Source organism: Acanthisitta chloris, unplaced genomic scaffold, assembly GCF_000695815.1.
Source record: "Acanthisitta chloris isolate BGI_N310 unplaced genomic scaffold, ASM69581v1 scaffold45373, whole genome shotgun sequence".
Lineage (NCBI taxonomy): Eukaryota > Metazoa > Chordata > Aves > Passeriformes > Acanthisittidae > Acanthisitta > Acanthisitta chloris.
The window spans coordinates 1-12424 of record NW_008667399.1 but is presented as its reverse complement, the minus strand read 5'-3'; the positions used below and the strand labels follow the sequence as shown (position 1 = coordinate 12424).

Below are 12424 nucleotides of genomic sequence, written 5' to 3'. Positions count from 1 at the left end.
GGTCCTTTGATCCTTCTTAGATGTCTGTGTCATCTTTTCACTGAGTAATAAAGGTATCCTTTAACACTTATGGTTTGTTAACATTTCTTTCAGCTAGCACAGCTGAAAAAACACACGGTTCAACTTGCAACTTCTTCCTGTCACAATTAGAAAAAAAGCATGGCAAACAGGGTTTAAATTTGGTGGAGGTATGTGGGGCAGAAACTGGTACGAGTATGAAATAAGCTCACAGGGGCTGTATTTTCATCAGACTGTTGAAGATACTAATTGTGGGGTATCAAATATCCTTGCGAAAGCAGTAACAATACTAGAAAAATTATTCAGACTAAATATAGTACCTTCACAACCGTGCCTCTTTATCATACAGGAAACACTTGAGATTAAAAAACACATTACCATACCTCTTAAAGCCTTACAATCAATTACTTCCACATGAGCATCCAGTCTATCAAAAGCTTCTTTGCAGATGGCCTTTGCTAATGTTGACTTTCCACTTCCCTACAAAAATAAATGTGAGCTAATGTAAATTGACAGAACTAGCTCCTCCTGCTTCTGTGTTTTTGTCTCATTATATACCAGTTAACAAGCTGGGAAGATGCATGCACACTGGTTTTATTCCTCACTAAAACTATGTATTTTGTCTTTCTATCACTTGATAGAGACCAGAGTAAAACAATACATCCACTACAGAGAGTGTTCTGATTCCACTGAGATCAGCCTTAAGACATCTGTTAGCTTCAGTGGAATATGGCATTACATGGATCACTGTAAGAGGCAACAAGAAAATAATAGTATTGACTCCACTGTCATTTTATGTTAGAACACAAGAGAAAATATTATATTCTTATTTTCATTCAAATATTTCAGAGACAAGAGGTGTACAAACACAAAGTAGATTAATCCTCAGTGGGGAAAAATTGAAATTACATTGGTAGCAATCTTTAAAACTTACATTATGCATATATTATACATATAGCTATGCACACAAAATATTAATATATACTGATGAAGTATGTATATAATGTGCATACATATGTGTAAGATAATGTTTTACTGAATTACCTCTGTTCAGTTAACCACTCTTTTTTTCAGCTTGTTCTTTGTTCTTTGGAACTTTCATTGTATCAAGGAAAACTAACAAAACCAGTTCTGTAGCTACAGAAAATCTGGAAGGGTTTGTAAGCAGAAAGCACTGAAGTGCTTACCTTTCCTCCAGTGAGCAGCACTCCTCCATTGCGCAGTCCCACAGCAATAGCAGCCAGCTTCTGAGACAGAGGACGGCCCAGAAGGCTGTGGCTTATGTGTTCAAACAAAGATGCTCCTAATTTGTCCACTCCTCTGCAGGGTAAAGGAAACATTAAATGGCCCTCAGTACACACAATGTAAATACCTGCAGGGTAAAGGAAACATTAAATGGCCTAGTGTACCCTCAGTACACACAATGTAAATACTAACAGCTTGCAGTGTGGGGAAGTTACAAAACTGACAAACTGTGATGTGCTTCATCTCCTCAAGGAAAAGCTAAAGACAGCTCAGTCTGAAGAGACAGCACCTTTATTCTGTAGTGGTGATATGGGACACAGATACACATTGCAGAACATTCCAACAAGGGAAGGGTTATCTAGCACTGTACACCACACTAGCAGTTCTCAGAGGATAAGAGCTAAGCATCTTTTGGGGCTTCACCTACTTGAGTTCTGAGTAACAATCTACTAAGGCATATAACAAGTTGGTAAAACATGGAGCATGTCTGGGGCAGAAAACTTCTCAGCCTTTTCAGAAATAAAGCAACACAGTTCATTTGAAGGTATCCTTATCTTTCACTGGCCCTAAATGTTTGTGACTTTCAACACAATAGTGCTCCCATCAGTCCACAAACAGCAAAGCTACCAGTTTCATATTTCAGTCTTACACAAAGTGTTGTTCCATGAGAAACTGAATGAACAAGTGAATCCTGTTTTCTAACATCCCTACTACATCCCAACACTACCACACTGCCCCCGTATCAGTTCCCCTTCCCTCTTCAATAATATGTTCAGTTGGTTTTGACAATATCTCAGTAATATTGTCAGTTGCCTTTCACAACATTGACAGCATATACTATCACAACACTCCAAGTCTCTCATGCCTCCTCTGCCCCATCCCTGCTTCAAGTTTACCATCCAATAGCTCTGTGTCCCCCTGTGCTAACCACCACAGCACTTTGCATTTCTCTCCTCAGCTGATGATTCTGATAAAACTTTTAGGAACCACATTTCTCTGAGACCCATACTATTAAATGCAGTAAAACAACTAAACAGGTTGGAGTTACTGCGGGAAAAGGATTAACAGACAGACTGCAACTTATCAGTTTTGCTTCATTTGGAAACCTCAGCCAAAACCACCTCACTATCCCTTACTGCAATGTAGAATCTGTTCATACTACTTAGAACAACAGCAAGAGCTATTTCTTCTAAAACTCTTCAGTTCTGAGTTTCAGTTCGGAGGCTGTCTCAGTTCTGAGACCTCCCATCCTACTGTCAGACACGCCAAACTTTGCAGTATGTGAATACCTTCAGTCACAGGAAGTCTTCTATTCACTGCAGTAAGACAAAATTAACCATCTACATAAACTAGGAACCTGACACAAGGCAAAAGATGTAGAGCTTTGTTTAGATCTGTCTTAGTTTTCAAAACATCTGAATTTCCACCAAGATTTTTTTTTCTAATTCTCATTCCCATTCCCTCCCATGTTTTCTCCTATGAAAATGTCTCACCCTAAATCATTTAGTTTGTGGTATGGAAGGTTCTTGTCTGTATCATGCACAGGTGTCTGGTTGTCACCATCACCATCAGCTTTTCTACTTAGAGGTTGCAAAAGAACCTACAACAAAGAAAAGAGTTAGTACTTTGCATTAAATATAAGTATAGAAGAAAGGTATAGAAGCGACTAACCATTTTCGGAACTGTGTAAAGAAAATTTTGCCTGTGTGCTTTGCTGAAGCTTGTTGTACTTGAAAGAAAGATGCACTGGTGAAATGGCATAGATACAACTATTTCCAAAATACAACCCAGTGTTTACAGTGATGTAATAACCTATGATTAAATAGGCCAAGTGCTGTTCATACCAGAAGAAAGGTATAGAAGCGACTAACCATTTTCGGAACTGTGTAAAGAAAATTTTGCCTGTGTGCTTTGCTGAAGCTTGTTGTACTTGAAAGAAAGATGCACTGGTGAAATGGCATAGATACAACTATTTCCAAAATACAACCCAGTGTTTACAGTGATGTAATAACCTATGATTAAATAGGCCAAGTGCTGTTCATACCAGACTATGTTTCTCTTCCCCTCCCTGCCATTACTTGTTCTTCTCCTGTGCTGGCAGGAGCACTTGTGAGGCAGAATAGTGAAACAGCTCATGAGGCTAATCTGAGTGAAAAGCAACTTGACAGAACACCTGGCATGAATTTTTCAGTCTTGTTCATCAGAGAGCTAGTATGGTAAGCTGGCCAGGCACACAAGGCTAACTTCTCTACTACTAGTAAAAATAAAGCTCTTGTTTTACTTTTTATTTTTTAAACAGTAATCCTAAATCTTGCACACAAAAAAATCTATTCTAAGCAGCCAAAAAGACACCTTAATTCTCCACTAAAATTTAACTGTATCAGTTTATAAATGAAAACATGTTTTCCCACTCTTATATCCATAACCACGGAGTAACGGGCACTGATTCAATCAGAATTATTAATGAAACAGTAACCCTAATATTAAATAGAACTATTTATTCTCCTGAGAAAGGAAATACGGAAGAAACAGAAGGCAGAGAAGGAAAAGGCAGAGTCAGGGTGGTAGGTTTGAGTGGGGAATACGTCTCATCTTTGCCAGAACAAGCTACTGTGCCTGCCAGACACACTGTGAAGTAACTGTACAGTGGTTGAGTTACCAAGGCAAAGAACAACTAAATATAAGGATGTTCAGACTCGGACAGTACTGACTTTCCTCTGTTCTAACCGATTTTCCTGGAAGTTTGACACAGACTATGGAACTCAGTGGCACATGTGACATGCCTGGAATCTCAGCAAGACCCCAGGCTACAAAATAACATACAGAATGCAGATCTAATTTAATGAATAGACTGACATTGGTTTATATACAAAGGGAAACCAAAACACATTATATATAAAACACAGTATATTTTAAACAAGCATAACAACTTAAATTACTTGATACCTGATACTATGTGATATTTACTTGCATATTAGTCTTTTGCAGCAAACTGGGACTCAGCACAAAAATATTCTCAGACTTATTTTCTTCAGTGTGTGCAGGATGTGCTACACTAAGGACAAACTCCTCCATTCCTGTAAAAAAATCAAGGAACAACTATTAAAATTCCAAATAAATCCAGTTTTCATTCCTCACAAGATAAAACAGATTGGAGTATTACTATGATATAATCCAAAATGAAGCAATAAAAAAGCTTAATCATTATTAAAGCATAACTCAAGCCTACAGTTTCAGTGTAAAGAGATACGAGTTATGTTATGTGGTGTACACAGAAATTTAATGGCATATTAGCGAAGTAATAAGTGGATAGTTAAGACAGCTACAGCACAGGACAGTATTATCCTTACCTTCTTTAACAGACAGATGTATAGAGTCTGTGCTTGCCATTATCCATGGGTGATCATCAGTTGTGGAATCCTGCAGCCAAGAACTGAAAGCACTTTTAACCTCATCTTCGTGTATATCTTTATGCTGAATAGGAAAAAAGAAAGAGGTAAGTACACAAAACCAGGTGTTAGTAAGTAAAACTGCTTTCTTCCTATGCACCAGGCATTAGTTTCTCTTAAGGCAGCAGAGAGGTGGAAGAAGATAAAAGAGTTTTACTTATGTAGAAAATAGCATTTTGCCAATGAACAACATTTCTATCAACTGCTCTATGGAAAGCACCTGCCCAGCCCTTGCTATGGCCACAGCTGAATCTTCCACCACCTCTGAAGATGTTGTCTTTGGAACACTGATGTGAGGGCAAAGAAAAGCATCTATTTTTGTTTTACTGTCTGCCAGATCCAAGGGCACTGCTCAGCTCCTGTGTTTGAAGGTATGCGCCAATATCGGCCTGTGACTTATTTTAGATTCTAGCTACACCCCTCTCTTCCCTATATTCCCTTTTCCTACATAAAGAACCCTAGTCTCATCCAGCTCAGGGGTACCAACAACAGATTTCAACAGGCAGACAGATCACTTAGATAAATGGAATATGAAAAGAAACTGAGTCTAGATCACATATCTCTTGGCCAAGTTCCTAATCATAGAAGCAGAATTTCTGTATAGAAAAGACCTTGGAAGCACTGTTAAGAAATTCAGGAGTTCTATTTCCTCTATCCTCTATGAACTCTGCCAGTCACTTTAAACAGAAAATTGTGAACATGCCAAACTATTTGAAATATCTACCAAGTGCAAACCAAAGTTTACAGGCTTGATGCTTACAGTATCATTAAATCAAAACAGTATTACTTGATAAGCGCTGTTTAAGTAGATGGTAACATCCTCTTAATTTAAACTTGCATAGTAAAAAGAAAAAGGAATTATACAACAAAAAAATTCCTATGGAATTAGGCCATACATGACAGACAACTTCCAAATCATCATCTAAAAAAATTAAATAAACATAAAACCCCCCCAACTTGACCAGAGAAACATTATCAGTTTTACAATATATGAACAAACACGTGAGCAAGAATATCAACTCACTAAGTTCTGTTTGGGCTGCAGTGTAAGAGAGACAGGAATTTTAAGAACAGATTCAATGGACTTAATTCGGACTGTTGAATGTATTTCAATTTGTAGTTTTTTTCTCAGACCATCTGGAATCTGAAATATTTAAAATAAAAACAAATAAAAGGAAATATCAGAAAGTAAAATAGCTGTAACATTGCATATGTAATACAACATCAGTTTCTTCTTCACTAATAGAACCTCTACATTTGATCATTGATCTGTTTATTGGTTGTAATCGGCAAGAGATTTAAGAAGAAAACCACAAAACTGATGGTGGTATCCAAATCTTGCTCTTTCATGCACAGTCCTAATTACCTTTTATCCTGCTTGTGACAGTGCTCACTACAGCTCACCTTCTACAACTTCTTCAAATAAAACCCAAAAGGTTGAAAAAGAAGAATGAGGAGGAATTCCTAGAAAACCATAATAATGCTTGCAGTATAGGAGAAAAACAACAATTCTACCTTCATTTGCTTATTAAAATTACTTTTACATGGAGAGGTAAATATACATAGGCCATTACAGAGACCAGAACTAAGCACACTTGTAGCACAGAGAGAGAAAATCCAATCTTCCTAAATCATATGATTTAAAAAGGAAACTACTTTTCCATTGTTCTCTGCTATATTAAACATATATACAAGTTGAAAGCATCTAATAAATATTTCAGTCTGGAAGACACTATGATTGTTGGCATTTGGAAAATTGTTCACTCAAAAGATTTCATGGCAAAGACCACTGCAGGCTCTTGATCTCATTCTTAACACAGCAGTAAGGGAATGGTGAGAAGTGCATTATGTCAAAAAAGCCAAATGGTGATTTGGAGTGCATTTTATATACTTTTGTTGATCCCACACATACTTCCAGCAAAGAAAGAATATAGCAGGCAGTAGTTGTATCAGAACAAGCTGAAATGTCAGCATCTTCACACTACCTTGCAAAATAGTATATAAAACTAAAATAGTTTAAATTATCTAAGAGCTAGTTAATATTAATTTTAAAGATGCATTTTAAAGACTATATAAAAGGACTCACAAACACCACATAGCACTAGGATATGTGATCCCAATACTTCACAGTCTGATGAAATTTCAAGGTGTTAACTGAAGAAAAGAGTCATATTATGCAGTACTGAATGTATGTGAGTAGATACTGTCACTTTCTCATGAATGCAATGCCTACCAACAGATTCTGAAGCAAACATGCATTCCCTGCAGAAACACTGAAGCATTTTTCCCATTTGGTGAAAAAATGCTAAAGGTGCAGAAACCCAGAGTACACTGTATGTCTTGGAGGATGATGGCAAGTAATGTAGTCTAGAATGCCTGCAAAGTACAGCTCTAGGAGAGCTTAACACAAAGTCTATATCCCAAACCCACATGTCAAGAAGCCAGTTTCACAATTATCCAATAGAAAACATAACTGAATAAAAAGCCCACAGGATAGTGTGCTCAAACTGACCCAAACTCTTCCAACATGTAGGGCTCCCCCACTGTGGCCACATTCTATGACACTCTTTAGGTCTTCAAACCCATTCCAAACGATTTGAACAACAGATCCCTCACTGGATGCTTGACTGCTATTAAAATGATTTTTGTCTTGTGTACTAGACAAATGCTTTTGCTTTTCAAGTGGCAGGTTTTGCTTTGCTTCTTGATGACGCTGTCTTGGGGAACGCAGCTCGTTAATTTTCCCATAAGATACTACAGGATTGGGATCCAAATCAATAAATTCTAAATTCCACGAAAAAACATGGACAGCATTGCACTTCAGAAATGCGTGAGTGGCAGCTACATTCTGCACACTGGGAGGCTGGGACTGACACACTCTGAAAATGGAATCCATGTGAATTAAGTTCAGCAGCTTGTCGGTGCAGATGCTCATTTCATCTTTATCACATGAAGTCTTTTGTTTCTGCTCAGCCATATGAGAGAAAATGTTTCCTATGAAATTCCACATATTTGGGAGAACACTTGAGCCAAATGTCACATTTGCATCAGCCTCACTCTGCTCAAGGTCTCCAGGTTTTAAGTAAGCTTGCTGGGCAAAAGGATCCTTTACTGCTGCTTCCTGCTCCATGTTATTTTTCACAAAATTTTTGAGGAAGGTGTCACGTTCTGAGGAAGGGGTGCTGGTGATGTTCTCCTCAGGTCCGTGTGGTTTGGGACATATCAGAAGCTCCGTGCATGGTTCTAACCTCCCATATGGGGCTGCTGGCATCAGCGTACCTGAGTATGAACAAAACACACCCATGAATGCATCCACTCCTGCCTAACAGCTCAGTGGAGGTGCCACAAGAGCCTTCAGTGCTGCTTACCAACTCTGATGTAAACGTGAGTGTGCTGCTCTACCCACACAGGGAAGATGGCTCCTGGAAAAACCACTCGAATCTGGTCAAGGAGATGTTTCTCAAGGGAGGAAGCATGCAGCTCCTGGAGAAATGGATACTGTTACCAATTAAACACTGCACACACTTTTAACGTCTGTCTGAAGACAAAAACTGTAAGTCTCTTTCTAATACGTCATTTGAAACATAAAATACAACTCAGCCCCACCACAGTTAGTATTTCCTTAGGGGTTGGAAAGAATGGGGCGTTGTGCAAAAACCTGTTTGCGTCAGAATCCCTGTCATCTGTAAGACAAGGATGTGAACAGTGGAAAGGGTTTTATTACCAGAATTTCCCAATCATCTGCTGTGAGTGGTTCCACTTCTACTTGCTGACAGGAGGAGACATGGGAACAGGGCTCAAGGAATACCTGGCAAAAGTAACACAAAAATATTTAATTCCTTATTTTTAAACATATAAAACCTCCATCTTTATTTCAACTAGAAAACTGACATCACCTTCCTTGTATGTTTTCACTACTTGGGACACACACCACCTTAATGCCATGGTAACTGATAAGCAGATGAATGCAGAGTGGACTGGAAATGGATTGCATTGGGCACACTTGGGGACTTCAGCAAACCAGGAATGGCAGTAAATATGAAAAGCACCAAGAGCTTTATCAGCTGATAACAAACAATCAATTTTTAATACACCTTGATCACAATCATCTTTCCATTTTTGAATGTTTATTTTTAAATGTCCTGGACTTTAGAAAGCTGAAAAATAACACCGAGTTGTGTACAAATTTAGACAAGGCAAAGTCAGCTGAAAAAATGAGGAAAAAGTATAATACAACAGCAATCCAGGTGCTCTGTGAATGGATTCATACGAAGCAGCCCCAACCCCACAGAACAGTTTTAATGTCCTGTGTATCAGGAGGAATGATAAAAACTATAGTGGCTTAGGTTTTTCAGAATGCATTAAACATAGAGTTTAAAAGTAAATTTTTACCAGATGTTTCATTTGCAAAAAAAGCAACAATTTTCAAACAACATCATGTCACTAATATAAACTTAATTAATTTTTTTCTTTAGATAAAACTAGTTACTTGTCCTCTGAGAGAGAACTATTTCAGGTCACCTGTTTTAAAAGTAACAATATTTTAAATTCCTCCAGATCCTCAGTTTGAAGTAAAAGTTGGGAGGAATACCTTCTCGCCAACATGACAAATAGAAGTGCATATTATTATTATGAAACACAGCAAACATGCAATTCCTGAATCCAAAACAGCGGTAAAACTACCTAATTATTCATGTATACATTTGATTGTACAGGTGACTATTTCCAGGCAACAGCTGGGTGATGTTTTCTTAGGTTTCCTTTGTCAATTGTGTTCCTGTTGAAGGTTATTAATTGCTAGAACTCAAAGGGCAGTTATCTCACCACTGAACTAGTAAATTGTAAGTTTCTGCAAACAGACACACAATTTCTAGAGAAAATATGTTTAAACAGGAAACAGGGTAAGATAATACACTGCTCTGAGTCACATTTGTTGGTATCTTCTATTATGCTGAATAAAGTTTTGCATGTGAGAGAACAGGCATATAAGAATATACTACACAATAACATTGTGTAGAGTAATACTTTTCTACTTGTTTGTTTAAATCTCTACCTATTAATATAAAAAAAAATCCTTGGATTATAAGATGGTAGTAGTCCCATGTCAGAAAGCTCTTCTTGCCTCTTGAGCATCTCTTGTGCCCAATGAAAAAGTAATTTACAGGAAGTTTAACAGAGTGCACAAGAGTAAGAGGTAAATCTAAATACACAGGAAGAGGACAGATGGGGAAGGGATGAAAATTTACACCCCAAATAAGTTAAACAAGGAGACTTATGTAGTAAGCCAATAATTACTTTAAAACAACAGAAACTCTAAGCAAAATATTCCCATGAGATAATTCCCAAATTGTTCCATTGCTTAAGGGTCTATTTTCCCCAAATTAATGGCACTACAGAGAGTGGCTCCAGCCCTGCAAAGACCTACCCACAAACCTATCCTATCGTTGTTTAGGTAAATGTTAGTGATTTAATGAGCAAATCTTCTCATGTTTGAGACATTTCATGGCAGCTTACTCTTCTTTTGAGCAGATATAAATGAAGTAACTGTCTAAATACCTGAAATAAGTAGGTCATAGCTAACTTGTACTACCTTTTCATGTATCTGGCAATATACTCTTTATTTAATTAAGACAAAAAGATTGCATTTCAAACCTGTTCTCCATCTGTGATGCCAAGTTTCTCTGCTAACTGTCTATTAATCTCTGCAATATTTTCACTCTGGTGACCTCGATGCCTGATTTCCATCCAGCTCAAAAATATCAGATAATGACCATGGGATACTTTCACGGCTTGGCCCTATGAGTTTCAAAGAAACAAAATAAATTAACATAAAATAAGCTAAATAATAAGACTGTTATACAACCTAAACCATATTTGATTAGAGAGATCAAAGGAATGAAAAGTATTTTCTGGATTTTACATTTTCTTTGCGTAACTCTCAACATAGAAGTGTATGTCAGTTTCAGTTCTTAAAGAGGTTTTATTTTTCATGGACTATTTTAAAGTAAGAAAAATAATTCCCCTTCCCTTCTTCTGCATTACAGGGTATCAAAAACAAATCTTACAGACACGTGTAACTGCACATTTGTATTTCCCAAAAGAAAAAAAGCATATGCTTAAATTTCACAGGAATTATAACACTTGCACGGTCCCCAGAGTGCTTTTACAACATTTTTAAAATAATCCACATATTCTATTAACTCAGACCAAAATGATTTTATCAACCTGTTTCAGAACCGTTTAGCTATTTTGATTCCAAACGGAATGTCTGATTCCAAACTATGTTCAGTCAGTTTTCATATAAAGTGTCATTCAACCAGTATTTTCTGTATTTTTTCCAAAGATTACTATTTCTATGAAAATCAGGCGACCAAGACATTGTACACTGTGGACATGCCACAGATTTACACGCTAACACACCAATCTCTTCTGTTCTCAAGTGTAATCTAATAACTTCAAATATTATTTGACTCCTTTGTAAACTCTGAGAACATTTTCAGAGAGTATCTACAATGTTCACCAAGGGTAATACTTCTTGCCTCTTGAGCATTCCCTGCATTCACACAGATAAAGCTTCTCCCCCTTCACACAACAATGAGTTTTTGTAGACCATTTTGCCACTCACTTATCTAACATCTTCCGCAATTAGATTTAGCTTTTGATTCCATTTGAATCCACTATTTACTCAGTGCAATCTATTCATGGAATCATTTATCCCCTTTTCAACACTTTTATTCAGGAGATTGCACTGAATATGCAATTTCCATCAAGTTTCCAGAGATCCTTTCTTTTCCTTCTGCAGCTCAGGCTAAGTAAAAGCAGGAGCTCCATAACCAACGAAGTATAGAATGTCACTACAAGACTTCCAAGCAATCGCACTCCTTTCTCCTCTCTCCTGCCAGCAAATCAGTAAAATGTTCAAACTGCAGCTGAAATGAAGCTCACATTTATAATGCATTTCTTGCAACTCCACCAACCCCTTCCTACTATCCCAAAGACAACGCAGCAGGTTTTTACACGTCTTGACAGTTTTGCTGTAGTGCAATGTCCTTCCTGGCCTTGGGGAATCAGGAGGTTACACACGCTGTGGGAGGGCAGCCTGGCCGAGAGGGGCTGTGCCAGGACAGCGACTGCCATCGCCACTCCTGAGCTTTGCTCCCTCCTTCTCCTCCTCTTCTCCCTGCTCGTTCTTGCTGTTTTCCTCCCTGTTCTGCTAACAGATCCTTCGCTCTGCGTCCATCGTACAGGGGCTACACACAGTTTCCAAGTACGGAATGCTATTTACAATCCCCGGGGCGCTTTCTGCGGCTGACCCGCGTCCTCACTAGGACTCTGCACGACAGGAGCTCGTTCCTAGCGCGAAACATTTATTTACGCACACCAAGAACGATTCCACACGGACTTACCACCTCACCTCCTACCTGAATAACAGCCTTACACACTACTCATTAAAGCTAGCGAGTTACCGTGAAAACTGGTATGAAACAGCGCCGAGTGAGATACAGACGCCCACAGTGCCAGACTGAGCTGAAGGAGATACATTCCGGTCTTTCCCACGCTTTATTAAGAACGGACGACAAAACTGTTTTGGGCTACGCAGGGTCGCGCCGCAGGGGGCGAGGGAAGGCGAGGGAGAGCGAGGGAAGACGAGGGGCTGGGGGCGTGAGGGCGTCCCCGGCTGCGGGGAGGGCTGAGCCGCGCGGGAGGAGCGA

At 38.5% G+C, this 12424-nt stretch overlaps 1 protein-coding gene across 1 annotated transcript; it reads right to left on the bottom strand.

Annotated features, from left to right (window-relative positions):
- Positions 1-401: 401 nt before the first annotated feature.
- Positions 402-10502, bottom strand: LOC103800106 (peroxisome biogenesis factor 1-like; the record flags this gene model as incomplete). The annotated part of the gene is made up of 10 exons (XM_009072469.1): positions 10365-10502; positions 8437-8520; positions 8081-8195; positions 7225-7991; positions 5737-5856; positions 4614-4737; positions 4231-4340; positions 2757-2863; positions 1206-1338; positions 402-498 (listed from the first exon to the last, which is right to left on the bottom strand). Coding segments are annotated over exons 1-10 (1750 nt in total), but the record flags the coding sequence as incomplete, so codon positions are not given.
- Between the last annotated feature and the right edge of the window lie 1922 nt (positions 10503-12424).